Source organism: Pelodiscus sinensis, chromosome 5 (genome assembly GCF_052426305.1).
Source record: "Pelodiscus sinensis isolate ZL-2025 chromosome 5, ASM5242630v1, whole genome shotgun sequence".
NCBI lineage: Eukaryota > Metazoa > Chordata > Testudines > Trionychidae > Pelodiscus > Pelodiscus sinensis.
Genome location: NC_143056.1, coordinates 9,379,613 through 9,404,932, shown reverse-complemented (window position 1 = coordinate 9,404,932; position 25,320 = coordinate 9,379,613). Strand labels below are relative to the sequence as shown.

General features: G+C 46.7%; 1 protein-coding gene across 26 annotated transcripts in view; it reads right to left on the bottom strand.

Moving 5' to 3' along the window:
- FBXO34 (F-box protein 34) overlaps positions 1–25,320 on the bottom strand; it is a 77,770-nt gene that overhangs the window by 32,862 nt on the left and 19,588 nt on the right. For 15 of the 26 annotated variants that reach the window (XM_075926266.2, XM_075926261.2, XM_075926263.2 and 12 more), the window contains one exon: positions 13,589–13,665. Coding sequence is in view for 1 of the 26 variants with exons in the window: in XM_006120111.4 (XP_006120173.3) it covers positions 12,653–12,690 (38 nt within the window). In the remaining 25 variants the exon portion in view is untranslated. Of the gene's footprint in view, positions 1–2,343; positions 2,485–12,652; positions 12,971–13,588; positions 13,666–24,893; positions 25,259–25,320 lie in introns of those variants that run through there. The other 11 variants (XR_012903251.2, XR_012903252.2, XM_075926260.2 and 8 more) reach the window with 4 other exon arrangements.

Genomic DNA, 25,320 nt, shown 5'->3' with positions numbered 1-25,320 from the left:
CCTCCCTGCATGGTGCTAGGAGCAGGTCTTGTCACCCTGCACACCAGCATTCACCATATGCTGAACCACGTGCCTCCCGAGAGGAGATAAGTCCCCCTGGGGCCTTGCGCCACCCCAGCCAGACCTTTTCCTCAACAGGAAACAACTCTCTCTCTTCGGAGAGGTGCCAAATCCAGGACATGACGCAGCAGAACTTTCAGACCCCCCCGTCCCCCAGGGCGACCCATGATCTGAGAAGGGCCTCGGTGCCAAAAATGCCGTGTGGCCTGATTAAACCAAAGTTGCGTCAGACAAAGATGCCTTATCCCACGAGTCTGTTTCGGGATTCGATCTGCAAATTGAATCCCATTGCTTAACACGGGCTTTGCCAAGACATGGCAATCACAGCACATGGAGATCGTTATTGAGACATCTCCCCCACCCCCCCAGACAATATTTAAACCCTGACAAAGGGTGTTATAAACGAACCCTTAAATGAAAACTCCCAAGTCTAACACTGCACTAGAGCGATGAATCAACTACGTACAACTAGGAAAAAAAAGTCACTGAGTGGGGGACTGTGAGGTTGAAAACAACACAGAGCTTGGTCTCCAGCCAGGGGTGACAAGACACAACTGGGGTTTGGGGATGGAGGGGTCATTCATCGGCACACTGCTGCTTCAGATAGCCGGGGAGGGCAGTCCACAAGGTGTGCACGCCAGCCCTCTGGGTATTGCTAGGCAAATTCTCCAGCTCCACTGTGCTGAGCTGCATCTACTCCAAGTACCCTGCAGAACCCGGCATGATCAGCCAGGCCAAATAAGCTCCCCCAGAAAAAGGGTGAAAAAGGGAGAGGAAATCATCCAAACCCTCGCTGCTATCTCACTAAATCCAATAGGAACAACAAAGAGAAACACTAAACTAAGTGCAGAACTGCAAAACATGCAGGAGCCAGACTCTCTAGAGCTCCCTCTCAGGCTACGGTGTTAGCAAAGGCACTGAATGTGGTTCGCCCGCACAGCCCTGTATATCCTCAGTGGGCCAGCCTGAGGCTCTATGAAGGCATGCATAGGCCCAATGGACACTGCTCCTGGACAATCTCCTACCAAAGGAAATGGAGTGCCCTTAGGGACACTACTCAAAGAAGAACAAATCCTTCTGACCCCTTTGCTGTTGCATATAGACTATGATTGGACTCTTATGTAACCTACTGGGAATATCAGGAATTGTTGCATCTCGCATTGATGTGAAGAAGCATCCAATTAACAACGAGGCAGTAACGCACCTCTGTTTAACACCATTTGTTCTGGCAAAAGGAGAATACCGTACATCTTTTCATTGACATGGACTCATTCAACCATCCCAACACGGAGAGATCAGATTACACTGCCCATCATAGCCAAGAATCCAGATTTTCCCATGGGTTTCCTACAGACCAGATTTGCCAGCTGTAAACCTTGGATACATCAACATGGATACCAGATTACAAAATACCAACAAGTCTGCAATGGTCAGACAAAACTTTTACAGTACTTGTGCTAACAGTTACAGTACTGCTTTAATTCAAATTGCACAGACTTTCCATTATTATTTCCCTCCCCATTTTCACATGCTAACAACTTTCTCAAACAATGCTGTACTGGAATTTGCCATTTTTGGAGTCTGTTCTAAACAAAAGTTTGAAGGATTTAAATTATGAAAGGTATCTTTTTTTTTTCATTTTGCAAGGCTCTCTCAAAGCAGCTGACCTCCAAAACTTCAAATTTGGTAAGTAAGTAATTCTCCACCTCTTTATACTTTGATAGATTTGAAAGCAAACTTGTCTTAAGTTACAGACATCTGCAAATTCACGACTGTGTATCCATAAGAGAAAACTATCAGTCTGCATTGCAGTGTTCATCTTGTTGCATTGGCTAATTAACTGTAAAAACTGAAGTCCTCAGAGTAGTTTAAGTAATTTATTTGGCTTTTAAAGCTTTGGTCAAGTAACAACCAGCCACTTAGCTTTGCAAGCAGAATATCCCAACAGCAAGGATCTGAGAAGTTTTGCAAAACAGAAAGCTAGAGATTCAATTTCCTTCTTTTAGCTAGTATTTAATTTTTAAAAACGGAAATTAAAAGGCAAAAATGTTAGTGAAATGTTATGGTCACAGTCCAAAAAAAAAAAAAAAAGCCACCCACCCCCAAAAAACCTGCATCAGAAATATCAACGCAGCCGCTCTTCTCCATTCAGTACAGTATTTTCCACTCCTGTCTAAACTGGTTCAAGGTGTAGTGTGATACTTTATTTTTATATGTTGTAAAACATATGCTATAAAGCTTAGAAAGTACCCACTAGAATAACACGGCTGTGGAAGTCTTGGCTCGTGTATTTCCCAACTGTCCCATTTTAATGAAGCCTGGAGAACAGCATTTTTTTAAAACTTTTTTCACATGGAATACACACACGTGCACATATGTATGCATACAAACGGTACTGCAGAAGTAGATGAGAGCCAGGTTTTCCTGTGGGAAAACAATCAGAAGTGAGAAAAAGAGAATTAACTAAAGAATGATGGAGTTTAAAGACAAAGAAAACTTTGTTTTAGAAACCAGGAAATGCAGAATTATTGTATTTCACAATGATGGTATCCAAGCTACCATAACCGTCCCTTTTCTCCCCATCACACACACCTCCATCCCCACCAGCAATGCCATGAGAAACTCGGGCCCCTTTTACACTAGCACTTGTAACAGTGCTCCCCAGTGGGAAAAAATCCCGCTGAACATCCAAGTTTTTATGGCATAAGCTCTTGTGTACGCAGCACTATGTCGGTGGGAGACGCTCTCCAGCCAACAAATCTACCGCCACTCAGAATAAAACTTGAATTATTTTTATGATGTTGATGAGAGTTCTCACCCATAGACATAACGCAGCTACCTGAGCCATCCTACAACGGCACAGCTGTATCGGTACAGCCACGCCGCTGTAAGCTTGTCAGTGTAGACGTGGCCTCAATGCTGAATGGACCTCCATCTTATCTATTAACTGTTTAGTTTTAGCAGGGTCTACAAAAACTAGAATGCCCCAGTCTCTTAGTCATACAGTGCTGGTGTAGCTTTACAGTCAGAGCATACATACGAGAATTGAACCGATTTCCAATTAGACATATTGCAAACTGAAGGCAGACATACCCCACTCATTAAGGACTCAACACTAGGGATGTGTTAATGTAAACATGTAAACTCATCAGTTAATCACCACAATTACATGCAGCCTCCCTCCTCCTCCCCCCGCTGCCTCTGTATCAGAGGCAGCAGAGAGGGAGGCATGCGCGTGGAAGAAAGGCAGAAGCCGGTGCTCATGGGGAGTTGGATTTTAAGTAGGCCCCCTGCAAGCACTCCACGCTGCTGCCTCTGGGGCAGGAGGGAGCAGATATGCGCGAGGAGTTGGCTTTTAAGTGCCTCTTCCCACGCTGTTACCTCTGTATCACCAACTCCCATGGAGCAACCCCCCCCATGTAAGTGTTTACCAAAATAAGCACATTTTAACATCCCTACTCAACACTCCACGGTGCTGGGGGCACTCACAACCTCACATGAACAGGCCCTGTGATTTCCATGTGGCGCCACATTTGCTAAGTACCATTAGACATGGACTGAGGATGCCTACAAATTTTGTGGGCCCAGCTTATGAAGTCAGAGCACATGCAGGAAAAGAGCACAGCTGAGTGAGGTGTCAAAGCAGAGAACACAGGGCTTGGCCCTTCCAGTAGTGTTATCACATGGATGGGATCCCCAGCTGCACTAAACGTACCATAGCAACCCCACCAGCACAGGCCCTCATCACAAAGTTACACACAGAGCCATCAAAGTAGAGGCAGGCTGCATGCACCCAGCTTCACAGGTCCTTGCAGGGCGAAGGAGAGGCACAGCATCAAACCCTATGCAGATGTGTGGTCCAGGGGACAGCAGGTTTATACAGAAGATGCCACCAATCCTCAGATTCCCCAGAACCTACCAGGTGCAAACACAGACGCTGTCCACATAGTCAAAGACAAGGCAAAGCAACAGGCATTCAAAATCACTAGGGGGATGTAAATACCCCTTTAGAAGTTAACCGGTTAAACAACAGAATTTTAACCAGTTAACCGAGGTCCAGAGGGATCGCTCCTCCAGACCTCCATGGGCAGAGGGGCTGTTCCAGCTGTCCGGGGTCCTGCCATGCTGTGGGAGGAGGGGCTGCTCTGGCTGGCCAGAGTCCCACCATGCCACGCTACAGCTGGGGTTCTGCTGTGCTGTGGACAGAGGGGCTGCAGTGAGAGGGGAGGGAGGCTATGCCCCCCGCCAGTTAACCGGTTACTGAGTAGGCATGCTTTTACATCCCTAATATGAGCCCACAAGTTTAAATTCATCTTAAAAGATTTAGCATGGTGGATAAGAACGGAGGCATATGATAACCTCAGTTAAAAGCTGTGCCTCGGTAAATTACGTCAGTTGCTCCATAAATCTTTCAAAGGACAAATCACACTGGATGTCCTTTGCATACAAGTTCAACCGTATATAAGCCTTTTTGGGGGGCAAGTCAACAACACAACTTCAGCAAAGACCAAAGTTCAGTGCAGTATCCTCTTATATTACTGGCTCCGATTTTACAACAGCCCTTTGAAACAATAAATTTCAAGACCCACAAACTTCATGGCTCTTAAAAACAATCAGGAGCCACAAAAACTTAGCGCTAGGTCACAACCATAAGTTTAGGACTAGCAACTACAGGTTGAACCTCTATAGTCTGGCACTCCCTGGTCTGGCAACATCTGTGGTCTGGCATGATTTTAGTTAGCCAGATGGGCACTTATCATGGGTGTGGCCAAGTTTCCCACAGTCCCATAAAGCTCATTTACAACCACCAGCTCTGGTTCTCAGTGTTCGGTGCTGTTTATTTAGTTCTAAATTACCCCTAAATATCTTCTAAGAGCCCAGTAAGCAGTGGAAGTGCTGGTAATGCTGCTAAGCTAAGCATGGTTTTTATGCTTTATACACTTCTTTCCTTGTGCCAATACAGTACAAGTGTGTGACAACACTTACACTTTGTTCTGAGGAGAGCTGATAAGCCTGGGCTATGCATAGGCTTATATAGGGTCTATCAGTACAGTCAGTGCTTTTTTTGTAAGAAAAAAGGTGCCAGTATTCAGGGGCAAACTTCTGGAGCAAAAAAAAAAAAAAAAACCCAACATGCTGGGGGCCGAAATGCAGTCACGGCCCCTTTAAGAGCCAGAGCACCACGCTGGGAGTGGGAAAAAAACCCGCCACGCGTCCCGAGCCGGCTTCCGTCAGGAGCTGAGCCGCACCAGGAAAACAGGTGCTGGTACATGTGGGGGAAATCCCGTTCCTTTTCTGTGGGCTGGGAAAATAGGTGACAGTACGCCGTTCCGGGCTGTATCGTCACAAAAGCACTGAGTACAGTCCTCCATTGCTAAGCAGGATTGCAGTCGTTGTTCTGTTTATTCTCGTCAGCAAAAGAGAGACCCATTCGCTACTAGGGATGTCAAAGTTTAACCAGTTCATGGCCTGGAACAGCTCCCTCTCCATGGCGGGCCCAGCTGCTGACTCCGCTCCCGGGGTGGAGACTTCCCTTCCGCAGGGAAGCCCCCTTCCCGGGAGTTGGGCTGGCAGCCCTACTCTCCGGGAGGCTTCGCTGTGGGCTCTGCAGTATAAAGTTTATTTAAGCTTCATACTGCAGAGCCCGCGGCGCGTGTAACGGGGTAAGAGCTAAGATTCGCAGCAGTTGCATGGTTACCTTTTTAACTGACTTTTTCCATCCCTACTCGCTACAACATTGACCTCCTGTGGTCCAGCAAATTCTCTGGTTTGGCACCTGTCAGATCCTGAGGGCCCGACTAGAAAGGTTCAACCTGTACTAGATGATTAAAATTCTACCTGTTCCAACTACTAGCACTAACAAGATAAACAGCATGAATTGCAATGTCATCAGTTCTCTGGAAAGCCAAAAATAAAGGCTGAAAAAGTAATATCCAAATGTCATTAAAGGATTTTTCTAGTGTGTGACAGTAAGCACTAGGGACGGGAATGAGTAATCTAGTCGATTACTCACATTCGCCCCCCCCCCCCCCCGCCCTTGCTGCCTCTGTATCAGAGGCAGCGGGGAGAAGAGGCAGAAAGCAGGAGCCAGTACAAGCCGGTTTAAAAGCCAGTTCCTCCCCCCAGCACCGGCTCTGCGGTGCTGCCTGTCCTCTATCTATTTGCAGCAGCAGCCCCTGTCCGAGGGGAGTCCAAGCACATGCTTATCGGGTAGTCAACTACTCCCTTACTTCCCTAATTTGCAATACACACTTCCTCCAGCTCCTGCCTTGTTTTTTGTGTGTTTATCCTGCTCCCACCTGCAAAAACCCAGACCCTGCAAATCCTGCAAGAGAGAGAGATTCCTCCATCTACTTAAACAAAAAAGTTGGGTTTTTACACACACACACACACACACACACACACACACACACACACACACACACACACACACAATTTTTACCACTAAAATAATAAAACAGTCTTTCCTAAACCATGTAAAAAAAACCCTTCAACTCCTGTTGTAACAGACATCACCCTTTTCTATCCCTCGCTTTTATTAGGAGGAACATCTATAATCTGGGATTCCCTCAGCCAGCAATGTCCTTGGTCTGTCATTGTCAGGGAGCCTATGGGTGCTCCCAGGCTGGGGCACTCCCTGGGAAAAACTGGTGCCAAACTCCCCCCATGGCCTCCCACTCCTCATGCACTGACAATGCTGCACTTAGCAACTCCTCCCCCACCTTCCCAGAACTTCTGAAGAGCCACAAACAGCTGATTTGCAGCGTTCACACTCAGGAAGGGAGAGGGGGCGGCAGAGATGGGGTACACTCAGGGGCTGGAAGCAGAGCCCCATGGCCAGGGGCTGGGACCTGGGTGGCAACAAAGGTGCCAACACTGACCTCCCCAGATCTGGCAAATTCCCTGGTTCGGGACCAGTCAGATCCCGAGGGTGCCGGACTAGGAAATTCAACGTGTATTAAAACCTTGACTTTTAAAAAAAGAAAAACTTGCTTTATATTGCTGAAATTTTATTTATGACTTACTGACGAGAGATTTAATGTTTTCCCACAAATTATCACAGTCAGCTTTTTGTCTCCACCCAATCCCGCTCCCTCCCAAAGTACATTTTACCTACTCCCGCTATTATAGCAGTTGGTCCTGCAGAACTCATGGGACCCCAATCCCAATGCAGGGCGTTAAGAGTATTACCGTGTACTTTGAGTTTTTTTGAGGCAAATTACTATCTTCTAAAAAAGCATAGGTCTGGAAAACATTGTCCCTGCTGTTATTCCAAGTAACCAGTAGAATGACTAACTGAAAGATTAAATAAAAAAAAAATGTGAAATGCACAGAGTAAGCAAACTGAGAAAACAGAACTCTGTGTATAGTCAATTTCATTGTTCTCCCTGTGGGATCAGTCAGTATCTTCTATGTAGAGGGAGAAACCCACAGAGCAGAGAAGATGAAAAGAATTTTTAAGAGGAAAAGTGAAACCACAAAAAAACTGGCAATGGGATTCAGAAGCAGATAAAGTACTTGAAACGACGTCCAATAGGCTTGTTTAAATTGACCCGGTTTAAGTTGATAGGGACAATGGTATCACTATGAAGCTATTCAACATATTTTAGGTGTCTCTGCACATGCATGTTCAGAAAGAGATGTACTGTATGATGTGAGACCATAACACTACAGACAGAATAAAAAACACAACTTCAGATTGCCTGCTTATAGTGCTGGGATTTAGTTAAACTGCAACTAAATCCCTCTTCTGGAAGCCAAATTAAGTTTACTAGCCTGAAAGAACACTGTAAGAGCAATAATCAAATTGGATCAACTTCATCGCTCAACAGTACATGTCTCATTAGTGTTCTACAAGCTTGCAGGAAAAAATTTCAAACGTCTCAAATAAAGGTTTTTTTTTTTTTTTTTAAGTCTTAGCTCAGAATGGAAAAACTATCCCGGCACTATTTCACAGCTCCGATAATTGTACCACTGACTAACCTCCAACTGGGAATCATTGTTTTTATCATCACTATTAAAAACACTCCCTCCTAACTCACACTGATAGGAATCTGGAAACTCATTGTGGCTGCATCCCACCCTGCAGCCTCTCAAAACAGGACAGAGAAATGAAACTACGTGCAGGAGCAAGAGGAATCCCTGTGCTGAAAACACAGTTCGTGTAATTCCTGGGGAGTAGAACCACATCCTCAGTAGACAGGCGAATGCATAAAGGCAATAGCAAATCATTTGTGTTTAATGAGGAGGGGGATTTAGCGCAGTGGGGGGCAAGCTGTGCCCTGCTGGAGTTCCAGCTGGGGCACGTGGACCCTGTCTGTCCCCCTCTCCCATGCACCTTTCGCACTGAGGTACTGGAGATCCACACTTCCTACTTCCCCCACCTCTCTCCCAAAACTACCGGAGTGCCATGAATCTGCCGATTCACACTCTGTGCCTGCTACTCCCCCTCCCTCCAAGAGCTGGAACACCATGAATCAGCTGTTTGCGGCGGTTCAAGCGCTAGGAGGGTGGTGGAGGAGCAGGGACGGAGCACACATCAGCAAATTCATGGTGCAATGCTCTGAAAGTGCTGGAAGGGAAGGGGAGGAGTAGGCAGTGCGGGGCTCCAGTGCGCGAGAGACATGGGCAAAGAGAGGTGCGCCAGCCGCAGGTGGAACCCCAGCAGGCCACAGGTTGCTCTCCACTAGCAATCATGCAGCCCAATAAGACAGTCTCATGCACCAGAACCAAGAAGTGAAATTGACAGTTCCAAGTGATGAAAAAATTAAACTCCAAACAGTGAACTGGCTTTTACAGAAAGTTCTCAGTTTTAATCATTCAGGCACAGCTACCAGATGCCACAGAGAAATTATATAGCACAGGGACAGGATAAGAACCCACCAACATTTACTTCATACATTCATTAGGGATTCCTAGATTATTAAGAATGACCACACACACGCGTCTTTTTTTTTTTTAAATGTGAGTTTCAACAACTTGAAAACCCATGGCCTTTATTCCCAAGGCTCGAGATGTGGATCAGTGATCTACTGTTACACACTGTAAACCTATCACACTTCCATCTGATGAGGCCTTTATTCAATAAACGAGGAGTAACGGTAGTTCAGAATAGGAAGCCTAATCCGAACTACCTAGTCAGTGCCACGTGTAGCCGTGCGGCACGGAGTCCGCACTAGCGGACATTTAAAAATGGCGGCGCCCGGCAAGATACAAATGAAGCCCGGGAAATTCAAATCCCGGGCTTCATTTGCAACTCCGGTTGCCTACATTACCACCCTAGTTCGAACTAGGGTGGTAGTGTAGACATACCCGAAGGGACCTTGAGAGGTCATCAAGTCCAGTCCCCTGCCCTCACGGCAGGACCAAGCACCGTCTAGAATGGATCATCCCTGAGAGATGTTTATCTAACCTGCTGTTAAATATCTCCAATGATGGAGATTCCACAACCACCCTAGGCAATTTATTCCAGCGTTAAGCTGAGGGCATGTTTACACTAGGAGATCGTAGTGTAGACCCCGAATTCAAACACTTAGGGCAGACCCCGCCAGCGTCTGGTACTCCTCGATCTGTGAGAATTAAGGGAAGCCGACAACAGCATGTGCTCCTGTCAGCTTCCCACAGTGTAGAACAGTGGTCCCCAACCATTTGAAGCTGCCGGGCGCCAGGGGGCGTGGCTGTTCGCCTGCCGGGCACCCGGGGGCGGGGCCGCGCATACGCCACACCCCCATGAGCCACGTGCCTGGGGCCAGCAACCCTATGCGGCGCGTGACCACGGACGGGGCCGCGCATTTGCAGCAAGCCTGGGGCCAGCACCCCCCCATAGCCGAGCGCCCAAAGCCGGAATCTCCCCCCACTCCCCGATAGCTGCGTACCCAGGGGCAGGGATGCCAATTTGCCGCGCTCGCGGGGCCGGCACTCCCCATAGCCGGGCGCCTGGGGGCCGGGGCAGCGACTTCGCTGCACTCCCAGGGCCGGCGCCCCCCATAGCCACGCACCCGGGTACAGGCGGCCAATTGGCCACGCTCCCGGGGCTGGTGCTCCCCATAGCCGTGCGCCCAAAGCCAGCACCCCCATCCCCCATATCTGCGTACCCAGGGCAGGGATGCCAATTTGCCGCGTTCCCGGGGCCGGCACTCCCCATAGCCGTGCGCCCAAGGGCCAGGGCAGCCACTTCGCTGTGCTCCCGGGGCCAGCGCCCCCCATAGCCGTGCTCCCAGGGCGCAGGCGGCCAATTTGCCGTGCTCCCGGGGCTGGCGCTCCCCGTGCACCATGCGCCTGGGGCCGGCTCCGGCACCGTACATGCACCACACGCCCGGGACGGGGCCAGTCCTGAGCACTTGGCAGGTGCACACAAATGCCCCCGCGGGCGCCATGGCGCCTGCGGGCACTGTGTTGGGGACCACTGGTGTAGAAGCTTCAGGTAAGCTGAATCCAGCTACCCATTTTGGCATACATTAAGCCAACCTGACTGGTCTAATGTAGACCTTGGCTGAGAGTTAGGAAGTTTTTCCTAATATCCAACTTATAACCACCCTCGCTGCAATTTAAGCCCACTACTTCTTGTCCAACATCAGAGGTCAAGGCGAACAATTTTTCCTCCCTCCTCCTTGTAACACCCTTTTAGGTACTTGAAAACGGCTATCATGTCCCCTCTCAATTTTCTCTTTTCCAGACTAAACAAACCCAGTTCTTTCAGTCTTCCCTCATCAGTCATGTTTTCTAGACCTTTAATCATTTTTGTTGCTCTGCTCTGTACCCTCTGCAATTTCTCCACATCTCCCAATTTTAACTCCCCATTGGGACCTCCTGGCTTCAGTCCTGGCTCATGCCAGGTCCGGGACCAAACCCCACTGTGGCTCTGCAATTTAAAACACAGCGGGAGCTGGGGGGGCAGGCTGCCTGGCTCCTACTGCCTTTTAAATTCCAGAGCTGCCGTGGGGTGCGGCCCCGGCACGAGCCAGGACTGAGCCGGTTGCCTTCTCCTATTGACTAATAGAGTAGTCGATAGAATTTTTATCGACTACTAAATTAGTAAAATAACTTCATTTTAACCATCTTAGCTCAGAATGGAATGACACTCCAGGTTGGACCTCCCTGGTCTGGCACCCTCAGGACCTGACTGGACGAGGGAGTTTGCCAAACTGGGGAGGTCAATTCCTTACACTCTGCCTGGCTCCACTCCTGGCCAGGCTCTGCTTCCGAAGATCCTCTGCTAGCTCCTGGCCATTGGCCTCACTGCCACTGGCCACGGTCAGACTCCTAGCTGCCAGCAGGGCTCTCAGCCACAAGACCTCCTGCTGTCCAACTCCTGACCACCAGGGCTCTCTGGCACAGGAACATCCATGGTTTATTGCCTGGCCAGAGCGTCCTGGTTTTTAGGGGGTCAACCCGCACTGTACTCTAAACTAGTCAAGCCTCACACCAGCTTTTTCCCCCCCAAGGAGGTATGCAGGCTACTCAGTGAACATGCTTTGTTTAAATTAGCAAGTCCATTGCACCGCTTCATTGTGCGCACAAGAGCTTTTAGGTCTCCCATCCTCCAATGTGAGGAGCTGACCAGTTCACATTCAGGAGAAAATGACTCCGAGCAGTGGCTCTCAAGCAGGGGTTCACCTAATCCTGGGGGTACACAGAGGTACCCCAGGGCCTTCATTTAGATATATGTCTAGATTGACAACAAGCCGCAGAAAAACCACTAGCGAAGGCAGTAGACACTAAAATTTCACACGACTTGCTGTGTAGAAATGTTCACGGAAATGCAAGTACCATATTTATATGCCAGTTGACTTACTTTATAGCGACGTGGTAAAAATGAGAAAGTAAACAATTGCTCAGTAACAGCATGCTGTGACATTTTTGTACTTTTGTGTCTGATTTTGCAAACAAGGAAGTTTTTAAATGAGGTGAAACTTCGGGATATGCACGACAAATCAGATTCCTGAAAGGGGTACAGTAATCTTCAAAGGATGAAAGTCACTAACTTAGAGCCCAGCAGTGAACTATGCAAATACTTTAATCCCCTTTCCTCTGTTAATGAAACTAAATCCTAGATCACTGTGAAAAGCTCTCACAAAAAGGCAAGAGGGGAAAGAATTTGCTGGATGTAAAGGGTGGGAAAAGCACCATTATCTATCTTGCACCAGCACTGCACCCTTTTATTTGTAGTTATTACTGCAAGCTGCTTTTTTTCAGACAATGGATGTGTTATTGTAGGCACCTTTATGCCGTGCCAAAGCACATATACACAGCAAATCAGAACAATCAGCCTTGCTTTCATGGGAGCAAAGGTTGCAGCCAAATGAAATGGGTGGAGACCATATTAAACAATCTTGGAATCTGCTAATAGGATATAGGAAAATGTGACTCTAATGCAGATGCAGCGTTCCCTTTCACCTTCAAACATTATGTTCGGGTGAAATAAAGGCTTCTGAAAGCAAATGTGATTACTTGAATGTATTAACGCAGTAAACATTTTCTCACTATGTACACGAGATACAAGCATTCCTAAAACGGCACACTAAAAGGTCTCACGCTGAAGAGTACATTTCCCATTGAAGAAGGAACACTCATTTTAAAAGATACAGGATACCTGTGAAATGTCAGCATAGCGATTCTAAGAACATCCATCCATCCAGGCAGAACATTCCCATCTCTAAGACGTGACCAGATTCAGAGTTGCCTTTTAAATAGTGGGATTTTCAAACAGAAGCACTTTGCTTTCCCTTGCTTGCTTTTCAGGTGTCTGTCCGTCAGCTTTCTCCTTCACAACCCAGGTTCTGCCTCTGCATGATCATGCACTGAAGTCATGTCCTTGAATCAGTGACATCAGTTTGTTGCCACGGTAACGATGAAGGCTGTCCAAAATTCAGTATTATGGCATCACTGCAGGATCAAGCAGCAGAGAAAGCTAATAGAAAGTTAACAAGTGTGGCAGGAACAATTATTAAAAGGCCTTTAGTTTAAATTTGAACAATATGTTTACCCCGAGAAAGCTGCATTCTGAAAAGTATTTTTTAAAAGCCTCCTCCAGGAGCTCATTGATCTGGGAATACCATCAAGGCTGACAGCAAGTACCAGCCCAAGATGTGGTCTTACTGTGATAACTATAGGGGACGACGCAGAGTAGAGGAAAAACGTGTCTGTTAGGGCAGCCAGAGTGATATGTGGTGACTCAGAAGAGCATATACAGCTTGAGGTAGATGACACCACATAGGCTATTTGTGTTCTCACACAAACCCAGACCAATCCTGAAGCTGGAATTTATCTACGAGGGACGTCTTGCTTCGCCTGCTGGTCTGTCATTGCGGAATGACACTTTTTTTTGGCCTCAGAGTTCTAGGGGGTAATGAGATACGGTCACTGTTGTGGAAAAGGTGATGTTCCATATGGCAAGCCCCTCCAAAAATCACAGGGGGTCTTGAGCCGGATGCCGTGGGTTTACACAGAGGGGAGGAAATCACAGAGCAATGATCTATGCACCGGTAAACAATTCCCATAACAAGCTGTGCAATAAGTTAAAAAGTACCTTAGAGTTGTCACTCCATGCAGACTTAGACATCACAGTTCTCTAGGGTTTCTTGCATACTCCTGAGAATGACATTTCTGAAGAGCAAAAGAAAGAGGGAGGTTAGAACCACAGATAATGAACATGCAACGAACACTCTCAAAAACATCAACAAAAGACCAGCGTAATGCACAGCGAAGACAACACTGACCAGGAAACAGACCTGCAGGGTTCAGTTGTGAAGGGACCTCATAACTGACAGCCAAGGTCACCTCAAAGGAGAGGAAAGAGTTGTGACTTTACCAAAATGCTATTTACACCTACCAGCAAGACACAGTGGCAACTCTGAAAGTGGAGGCGGTGCGCCCTATCTGACTGAAAACGGCTATTCTCTTTAACACGTGTCAAAGATACCCACAAAAGGCACAATGGGAGGGATTCTCCCCTCTGCTACAATCCACATTAACTGCTCGGAAGAGCTTCACAGCCAGCCAGAGGAGAATGTCCCCCGCACAGATAGTGCATAAGCCAGTCACATGCTGGCAAGCCCCTTGCAAGTGCCAGCACAGGGGGTAGGGCACCGCCATGAACCCACTACTGCAGCCACTTTGGGCAGCACAGACAGTGGTGTAACTTAAAACAGCTCCCTCCCTTATACAACAGGCAGGTTTTAGTCGGTAGTATTCTAGGCTGACTGAAGGCGCAAAAGGGGTTTAAAAACCGTATCTGCTTTTCCCTCCGTTGGGGCAGCACTAACATGCTGCATCTCCAGGAGTAGCACAACGTCTCACTCCCTTAATGCACCAAGGGCTGCTACGCTCATGGCTGCTTATTACTCATGGACAACGTTATGCCTTTGCTGCAACGTTATGGCTGCCCAAACACCTTGCTCAAGAGAGCTAAGGAACCACGGTGAAGGGGTGACTTACCCCACCACCGGGGCAAGTTCCGTTGCTCAGCCTTTGTGTCATCATTGCTTCTCAAACAAGCATTGAGGCTACAAAGAATGCACAAGGCATGGGCATCTAGAGACATCCATGAGGTCAGCCTGTGGAGGGAATGAACCTCTCTGGGGAAGACTGCAGAGCTGCCATTTTTAGAGATGCCCGTCATTTTCCTGGCCTGTTCTTCTGCGGGCATCAAACATGCGCCCCTCTTGGGGCCACACACTGGCTTCCAATCTCTTCTCTACCACAATCAGACTCTTGATCCTCACAGCAAAGCCCCTATGCAGGGCTGCTCCTGCCTGCATAGCATCAATGGTTACCTCGCCTCAACCCCCTGCTTATATCTTGCACCCTGGAAGTTTCAGCTCATGTTTTTTGGCTCTCCTGCTTTCATCTCATGAACAACTCCACACCCATCACTTACTGCCCCTGCTTTGGAACATCCTGCAACCCTGGGAGCACATCAGTGCCAACTGGCAGAGGGCACAGGATACCTCACACCTGACACATTCATTGCCCCAAACCACAGTTGTCCTAATCTGTGTCTAAGCGATATTTGCAAAGTGTCATAAGCAAATCGGTAACAGGAGGGTCTCACAATTCATCATGTGATGTATGCACGGGGTGTGCTCAAAAACCGACCTGTGTCCTGGAAACATGTTCTTAAATGCATTTGGCAGGCAGGGCATAAAAGCCCAGCATACTCCGGACAAAGGAAGGTGTATTTACCTATCTCAGCAGAGACCAGCAAAAAGCACACTGACGTATCAGATGAACAAAGCCATGAACCTAGGAAGCAGGGGAGATGACCTCTTAACAATCAAGGTGCCCTCTTCTATGTTTGTCAGGGAGGATCTAAATGGCATTCCTGCTATGAGGGCAGGGGACTGGACTTGATGACCTCTTGAGGTCCCTTTCAGCTCTTGTGTTCTATGAATCACTACGAGGGATGGAGACTGCACCCCGGGAAGCCTTCCTAGCTCTGGAAACAGACACAGTGAGCGCTGAGGTCGTATAACAAAGGCAAAGAGACTTTCGAGTTATCCATCCCCCAATGGTTGAAGGGGAGCAGCAGCCTTTGAGTTCATAAAAAGTGAATCCTCTACACGTGGGAGGCAACCGTACCTGGGATGATTTCGTATCAAGCAGGAGAGCAAGTCCTCAAGTAACCTAAGAGCGGGGCTGGGCAACAATTTTTGATGGGGGAGCCACTCCAAGAATTTGGTAAGTGGTCAAGGGCCGTACTTTTCTATGGAGGGGATGTGGGGTCTGGGAGGGAGACTGGGTGCAGAAGGGAGCTCAGGTAAAGGATTGGAGTGCCAGGAGTGGGTGTGGGAGGGAATTTGGGTGAAAGAGAGGGTTGTGACCTGTGGTAGGGAATTGGGGTGGAGGAGGGGGTACAGGGTCCGAGAGGGGGTTGAGTGGCTGAGAAGATTTTCACCTGGGGCAGGAGTGCAGAGGGGGTTCAGAAGGTTTGGGGTGTAACCTGGGGCAGGGAGCTGGGATGTGAGGAGGGGATGGGGTACCAGGGACAGGTTCTGACTGGGAGGCACTTACTCTAAGTGGTTTGGCCAGCAGCTCAGCAGGATCCTTCGGGCAGGCTCCCTGCCTGCTGCACCCCACATGCCTCTCAAAGTGGCTGGCTGCTGGGGCCAGCCTGTGTGTCCCTGTGCCACCAATGGGAGCTGTGAGGATTGTGTTGTGGACGCCGCCCCCCCGCCATGGGGCCCACAGCACAAAGACTCACAGGCTTTGAGCGGCGTGCGGGACATGGCAGGTCCTGCCCCGCTGGCTCCCGCTGGGCTGCAGAACACTGGCGGCCCAGAGGATCGTGGTGAATGGATCTGAAGCTTTGGCGGGCTGTGTCCGGCCCACAGGCTGCATTTTGCCCCTCCCTGCCTAAGGGAGCACACTGGAAGCAGAGAACGTAACTTCCGAGGGTGCTCAGCGTGAGGGACTGGACAGTGCAGAAATATCTCTGGGGAAGTTAGGAACTGGGATTTATTGGTTAGCAACTGCAGGTCATGGGTGGACCTGATAGAGTGCTGGAGAGCTTGATGGCAAGGCCAACAGGCTGGTGTGTCAGAGAGCTGATACACATCTTAGCAGCAGCAAAGCTCTCACAGATGAAGAAAGGGGAAACAGCGTGGCTCGCAGTTCCGGATGCCACAGGAGAAGCCCCATTATCTTCCCTGACTCACTCTCAGCCTTTCCTCTCCCAACACTGACCTCCTCTTTACTCTACTCCCGGACCTGCCTCCGGTTTTTAAAAGAGGAACCAACAAGGAGCATGCACACACGTCACCTCATAATCTCACCTATTTGCCTTTGCCCTCTGCAAACCCCTTCACCCACTTCTTGTTTATCAGCATCCTTCCACTCTGTGTTATTACTTCAGAATGTAAACCTCAGGGCGGGGACCTTTTATTTATTGCTACACAGACCTAGGGTGCTGTATAAAATGAATTCCACAGGCTGCTCAAGCCTAAAGCATCTGAGCTTGGTTCAGCTCTGGGTTACACCAGCTTCTGAATAACTGGACAGTTCAAGTGCCACTATTAACTAATTCACCACCAAGCGCTTTAGTGGAAACACCTGTTTTGGGCAATTTCCAGCATCACTGAAACTAGTTGCCAATATTAGGACAGTGAATTGTCGTGGAGGAGCGCTTGGGAAGGAAACAAAAAATCCAGATCTCTCCACCTCTAAACGTAACATCACCTCCACCCATGCCCAAAAGGGTGAAAGAAGAAATGCAACCTCCCTCGCATAAAGCCTCATTTGTCTCCTGATTTCCAAACCCAAACATACCTTCCGTGCTTTCCTGGTGCCAAGAAAACCAACTGCCCAGGCCTTCAGCCTTTTCCCGCCCCTTCTGACAGCTCTTACAACAGTCATCTGTTTTCCAGCACAGGAATCTGTAGCCCAGAGTAACTCTGGGACAGCATTACATCAACTGTATTTAATATCAAAATGAATCCAAGGCCCTGTTGCATAACTGGAGCCTCTGCAGCATAATGCAGGCTGCAGGAGCCCTACAAGACACACAGAACACTAGAACTGGAAGGGACCTCAAGTCTAGTCCCCTGCCGATTTCCTTTCACTTCAAGAGTCAACTCCAACTTTAAACTATAAGGAAACCTGATGGCAATGCATTACTGTGCTCCTATCACTCCAACTCTAGCTTGTCTTCATACCCTACACCAGTGGTCCCCAACCATTTAAGGTTTCCGGGCGCCAGAGGGCATGGCCGTTTGTCCGCTGGGTGCCAGAGGACGGGGCCCCCCCCATAGCTGCGTGCCCGAGGCCGCGGGACCCCCCCATAGCCGCGCACCCAGGGCCGGTGCCACCTCCAAGGGCTGCGCGCCCGGGGCCGGTGCCGCCCTCCCAAGCGCCGCGTGCCCCCCCCTCCAAGCATCGCACACCCAGGCCAGGCGCCCCCCCCCAAGCGCCGCGCACCCGGGGCCGGCGCTTCCTCCATGCGCCTCGTGCCCAGAGAGTGGGCGGTCAATCCGCGACGCTCCCAGGGCCGGTGCTCACCGTGCGCCACGTGCCCGGGGCCAGGCCAGTCCCGAGCACTTGGCGGGCGCACACAAATGCCCCCACCGCGGGCACCGTGTTGGGGACCACTGCCCTACACCTTGGCTGAGCAGAGATCAGAGACAACAGCACCCTCCACTGAGTCGGAGGCAGGCTCCCGGTTGCCAAGAGACTCTGACAGGCAGTTTATATGCAGTGAAAAATGTAGTTCCAAGCTGATGGAATACAGCTCTGAGGCTGCTCTAAGTTATGCTGGGGACCAAACTGGGAAACCAAGAGCAATATACGCTACATTGACTATAGTAATGTGAAAGTCCTACCTATAACATTCCTATTTGAGTGCATGTCAGTCAGAAAAACATACTGCTGCAAAATTTTCAAGTTACGTAAAGTCAAGCTGCTCTCCTGTGTAGGACAGTGTCTGAGAAAGTCAACATCAATAGCACAGCAAAAAGTATTATCCTGATGTGTTTGGAGAATTAGTGCCTATTCGGGCATGTGTAGGAACCAGACATCTTTTAGTGCTGCTTTGAAGGAACTAGAACTGGCGCATGGGCCAGTATGTACCAGTTCCAAAGTAGTAATTTATCAGGAGTTCACAGAGTGATGTAAGTCTGTGAACTGAACCACCTGCCCAAATGCACTTTTATTCCATTTCAAAAACAGACAAAAGCCTTCTATGAAGATTTACCCAGTAATTCTCTTTGACCGCCTCTCTTGTGCCCAAGTCTATGCCTACACCACAGAACTGAATCAACAAGATAGCTCTAGCCTTTTAAATACAAAACATTCAAAGTAACCACACTAATCATGTGAATTTGAATCCCTAGAGGTTTCACTTGTTAGTCTTTAAGGTGCTGCTAGAATACTTCGTTTTTTTAATTATTTTCCAGTTACAGACTAACTCAGCTACCCCTCTGAAGCTGCTAAACTAGTGTCATTCCAAGCAGTTTTCAACTGCAATGCCGTCTGGATATCAGAAGCAAAATGCAGGACAATGTAGCACTTTAAAGACTAACAAGATGGTTTATTAGATGATGAGCTTTCGTGGGCCAGACCCACTTCCTCAGATCAAAATCTGAGGAAGTGGGTCTGGCCCACGAAAGCTCATCATCTAATAAACCATCTTGTTAGTCTTTAAAGTGCTACATTGTCCTGCATTTTGCTTCAGCTACCCCAGACTAACACGGCTACATTTCTATCACTAGTCTGGATATCAGGTACAGCAGTAAGCTCTATTTGAACTGATGCACTCAGCCATTTTAATGCCTCCCACACGGACACTGAACTAGTGGTTAGCCTTGCAGAAATCAAATCTAACCCAAACCTTATTGGAAGACTTGCATCCATGGAGCCAGGACATTTACCAGGCATGCCAAGGCCAAGACATGCATAACATGGTACAATTTCTTCAGTGTACTCAACACTAAGAGCAGCACTAGTTTTGGAGAGCTTTCAAAAGAGAGTTTCCAGATAAATTGGTACAATGTTTGAGAGTTTTTTTCCACATGTACTACAGGAATATTTCCATTTTTAGCATGCAGCCCAACAATCAGTCATCTGAGAACTACAAGCTTTGTTCTCTAGCTGACATTCGTAGGGGGAGATTAGTTTATCACCAGGGGAAAAGTGTGGTCAAGTTTTGTTCAGATTAAGTGTCACAAGCCACACCTAAGTTACTGGAGGCATATCAGAACCCATTGTCATGTCTTTACAGTGCTAATCTTGTTAGTAATGGAAGACACTGGAGTTGGAAGATAAATATTTAAGCTTTTTTTTTTTTTAAGTACTCAGTATCTCATCTTGTTCTTTGGCTCTTCCTGCCCACCCCAAGTTACTTTGAAGAAATTTGAGGGTGTTGCTTACGAGACACAAAGTAGTCTGGGAAACTGATTTTCAGAACACCTGCTTTGGTCTAACTGCCAAGACAGAGAGGAAGACTGCTGGTTTATCTGATCAGATCACTTCCTGTTCTTAAAAGCAGCGCACACGTCTGAAAATGTTGGCCTTGTTAAGTGCCTAATTTAACAAAACACCTAATTTCCAAAAATGAAGAGCAATCACTGTTCCCATTAACTCCAGTGGGCAGTTCCTGGTATAAATCACTGCTAATTGATTTGTCCTTTTCATAAGTGTTCATTTTTTTTAATTGTATCCTTTGGTATATATGGTTGTGACTATTTTCTTCCACTATTTGATCTGAGGAAGTGAGTCTGGCTCATCACCTAATAAACCATCTTGTTAGTCTTTAAAGTGCTACATAGTCCTGTATTTTGTTTCTGCTAATTGCATGTTACGTGTCATCCATGCCCAGTTGACACAGGGGGCAAGTGTCCTAGCCTCTCACTACTGAGCCTCATCCTTTAGCTTCAGATGTATAGATTTGTCCATACAGCTGTGAGGTTCAGTTCCATGTGTTGGCCAGAGGTTTGTGCATCTGAGTTTTGGCCCATATGCACAAAGAACTTCAATGCACTTGATTCCAAAAAGAAACGCTGTAAATGTCGTAAAATGGCCCAAATGGATTACATGGATGATTGAGTGCTGGGTATAAGGACCCCAGGTCTGGCATAAGCCAGAAATCAGATCCCTCCCTCGAGAGCAATTCCAAAAGGGAATATAAATAATAAGCGTACTAAAAACCCACTCAGATTTATCATCTTACTATTTAAAGTTTGGTTTTCTAATCTAATATGCTCCTATTCCCAAACTCGAATCTATCTTGGAAGACGAGAATCATCTGTAACAAAAACTGGTTCATTCTGGTATAAGCAGAGATGGTATTTGCAGAATTGGTATACGGAGCGTTTTTTAAATCTTAGGAGCTTTATTGATGTAATCAGCAACATTTTTATTTTTATGAAGGCAAAGTTGTAATAAAATATTAATATTATATCATACATTACTTCTTAAGTGTTCAGGCTCATGATAATATTCAAAGAACCTGACTAAAGATTCTGGCTTGCTGGCTGGGAAGCACTCCTCTTCTGAGGTCACTAAAAAGGGTGATCAAATTCCCTAATGCCAGCCTCATTTTGGTGCCTCTCTTGTGTACATATTTGTTGTAAAGGTTTTTCCATTACAAGAACATTATATTATATTTTATTAAATCTCAGTTGCATAGAAAGATTGTATTTTTCTTACAACATGAAATACAAAAACTTGTTGCTAACAATAAAAAACTGTAGACCCTTTCCTGGAGCAAGTAAGCAAGCAAGTCAGGGGATATCGAGGAAGATTTAATTTTGTCATTAATGTGACTCTCTCTAATAATTTCCTAACCAAATAATCTAATTCCATCACGTGCAAGTATAAGCATGTCCCCTTTTCCCTGCAGCTCCTCCAACAGAGCACCTGATGTAAAGTGACACCTGAACCCAACCAACCACTGAGAAAGGTGAACTGCTCTCATTTTAAAGGAGTGCTGTGTTTAAATGAACATTGTTAACTCTTACACTAGTGATCAGAGCATGCAAGGAAAGAGAATCACGTTAGGAAAAATTGCACAATCGCACTTTGGTAGAAGTGGTCAGAGTTTGAGATCATACCACACCCTGAATCACTCTAACCTCTAGTTCATTTGGTTTGGTTCATTTTCAACTCCTGAAAGCAATACTATGCCTAAGAGCCCCCAGGGATATGCACCAAATACCATATTTGTGTTGTCATTTGCCACGGTTGTGCAAGGCAAGTTACATAGCTTTCCCTAAAACAGACAAGGGGACACCCAAGCAAAACTCATGAGCATTTTTTGCAGAACAACAAGGTCTTTCTAAATACAATCCCAGAAAACTGGAGATTGTCACCCGTAATCCTCAAGTGTCTAAGACTTCAAAGGAAAATAGATTTACTTAAATTTGAGGTTCAGAAAAATGTACCCACGTACCTTCAGATGTTTGTACATCTATCTAATTTCAGAAGTATAAAAGGAAAAACATTCCTCCCTTAAAAAATAAAAATCACTCATCCACCCACTTCACCTCATTCCCTAATGCAAATACCTGAAAAATGAACCTGACACTGCCCCTCTAAAAGTCAAACTCAGGCTACCTCAGACTTGGTAAGGAAGCTACTTCCAATACTGAAGACCTTCCTTGGAGAAAGCCCTACACCAACCCTGTTTGTCTCTCTATAAACTTGACCACTTCTGTTCAGTCATGGGCTAGGCACTAACTGTGCTAGGCACCATACAAACCCAGAACAAAAAGATGTCCCCTGCCCTGCTAGCCTTTGTTTCTAACTGCTGCAATAGTCATAATTAAGTCTTCTTGCACTGAACTAGCTTGTGCCTGTGTTGTTAAACTGTATCCATGCACCATCCAAAGTCTGGAATAATCAATCTCTTGTTACCATTGTCTATATGCACCCTACAAAGAGTTTAGTGTACAGTGCACAAACACAGTTGTAGCAACACAGCAGCAAATTAGTGCAGCATAAGACAACTGAGTTATGATTTTTATGTTATGTCTGTACCTGGCTACACAGTAAGGCTGCGTCTAGACTTGCGTGATTTTTTGGAAATACTTTTAACGGAAAAGTTTTTCCATTAAAAGTATTTCCGCAAAAGAGCGTCTAGATTGGCACGGATGCTTTTGCGCAAAAAGTGCTTCCACCCTGCTGCATGGGGAGTGCAGACCCCAAACGGCCGCTTGCGCTGCTTGCATTAACTCACAGACACTTACCTTCCTCCCCCCCCCCCCCCCCCGCGCGCATCCCCTTCTGTTCTGAAATGTGATTTGTCCTTTTCATATGTGTTCACTTTTTTTTAATTGTATCCTTTGGTATATATGGTTGTGCCAACTTTCGTCCACTATTTGATCTGAGGGACTGGGTCTGGCCCATGAAAGCTCATCACCTAATAAACCATCTTGTTAGTCTTTAAAGTGCTACATAGTCCTGCATTTTGCTTTTGCTCAGGAAAGCAGAGTCCTCCTCATCACTCAATACAATGGGGACAGAACCGGAAAGGGTGTGCCAGCTTCAAAGTCTATTGTAGCATCTCTTCAAGATTAGCTGTCTCCAGGTAAAAGTGTTCACAGCTAAACTTGCAAGGAGGCGAGAGTAGAAATGGCAGATTCTTGAAGGAAGTGACTGGGCTAGCTCACTGACAGTTCTATCCTCAGCCAGTGGGATGTTGGGATAAAGGCAAAGTCCACAACAGCTCCAGAGACAGACACAGAATGCTCTAATTGTCATCTCCAGTTTCTCAGGAGTGTAATTATAAAGTTTAACCTACCTAGCTTGGCTGTTGCCTACCCTGTGTACTAGATACAAGGTTATTTGGTTTAACTTTGTTTTAGTTCAATCTATTAATTTAACTTCAGAACTTCCAAACCTACACGGCACTGGCAACCCCATGCACCAAGTCGCAATGCCCAGACTGAGGAGCTCTCTCCCCCGACCCACATCTCCCATCCACACCAAGCCAGGATTAGGGTTGCAGTGTTGGGGTACAAAGGTACTGCTGTGGGTGGTCAGAGCCTTCTTTGCAGAAGGATGCTGCTGCATGCACCTGCTGAATTGGAAGGCTATATCCTCCAGTTCCAGAGGCACAAAGAGACACGGGTTACAGGGGTGATGTCTAGATCCAACAAAATCACTCATCATGCCTAGCCAGATGCAGATAGAATGGCAGGCTCCTGATCGCAAGTGCTACCTAAATTCTGGAAGAGGCAACAAATCAAACAAGACTCCCAGATGCTAATTTGTCCCTAAAACAGATAAGCAGCAGGGAAACCAGGGATGTGAAGTTTAACTGGTTAGCCTCACCCTTAAGGGGCCAGGCTTACAGGTTAAGGTTAACCGGTGTGGGCTGCAGCAGCTCCCCTGCTCACCCCCCCCTTAATGGGTTGAACAATATGTTTAACTGGTTAGCCCAGGGGTTCTCAAACTTTGTGATACCGTGACCCCCCCTCTAAGTTGCTGCAACCCCCGTCTAAGTTGCTCACGGCCCCTTGGGGGTCAGGACCCGCAGTTTGAGAAACACGGGGTTAGCCAATTAAACAGGACTCTACATCCCTAAGGGAAACGCAGAATCTCAATTTAAAGGTGTATCTTCTGTAATTTGTTAAAATGCAGACATAGGAATAATATCTAAACACAGAGAAATCACTCTGAACAAAGTTTCACATCTGGCATTCTGCCAAGCTAACAGTGAAATAAAACAGCTGAAGAGCACAACTAACTTCATCCCATGATAGAAACTGTAAGTGGTTAAGATTTAAAAAAATCAGAGGAAAACAAAACACAAACTGAAATTCTGTAAAGCAGAAGTTCTCTGAACAAAATTATTGACCTGATGATTAAGAGTAAGGAAGAAATAAGCTTGCTCCTAAGTTACTAAGAAAAGAGTCAGGCTAAAAACATAATACAGAAAAAAATACATGTTATATTTTAATTATTTTGAGACCCTGGCATCAAAGAGAAGACTAGTTAATATAAAAGCATGGTCAATAAAGCAGCTAATTTTCATTCCTTCTCTCACTAAAAACCAAGCTTTTTTCTACATTTTTTCCTGCATTATGGCTCTGTCCTGCCTGGAACAATCCATAAGCACCAGAGAACAAGTGAGATGAGCACATCACAAAAGCAAAGGCTAAGAAACTGAATGGAAAGGAATTTTCAGTAGGCTTCTTGAAAAACAAAAAATCCTGAAGGTGAGTAAATGTTGGCCTTAGTTGTCATTGTTATGTCTACTGAAGACACTATAAAGTTAGATCAACTTACTACATTGCTTCGGGTGTGAAAAAAAATCATTCCTCTGAGATATTTAGTTAAACCAACCTGAGCCCTGGTGCACATACCATAGGTCCAATAGAAGAATTCCTCCGTCTACCTACCTGCCATCTCTAGACAGGCAGATTTACCACAATGGGAAGAATCTTCATGACAGTAGTAATCATCAGGCTACAGCTGTAATGATTCTAGTGTAGACATATCTTCAGGAAAGTTAAGGCATATCAGCTAACGGTGTGAAGTCAATGTACAGAATTTACAAGTCAATTCACCTTAACTTTCTTGAGTATCGCTGTGTAGGCAAGCCCTACTTGAATGTTTTGGAGAAAGGATATCTGAGGTTCAGTACATCAAACCCTTCATGTACCACAAAAGCTCACAATACACACAATCAGAGATGCCAAAGGTCCTTCAGCAAAACCCAGGAAGACCTGACTTGTTGCACTCCATATCCCAAGGTTAAAAAAACAAAAGATGAGCACAAAAGTAAAACTGGTTTTTCTGAAAATATGTCAGGCCTTCTTCACACAG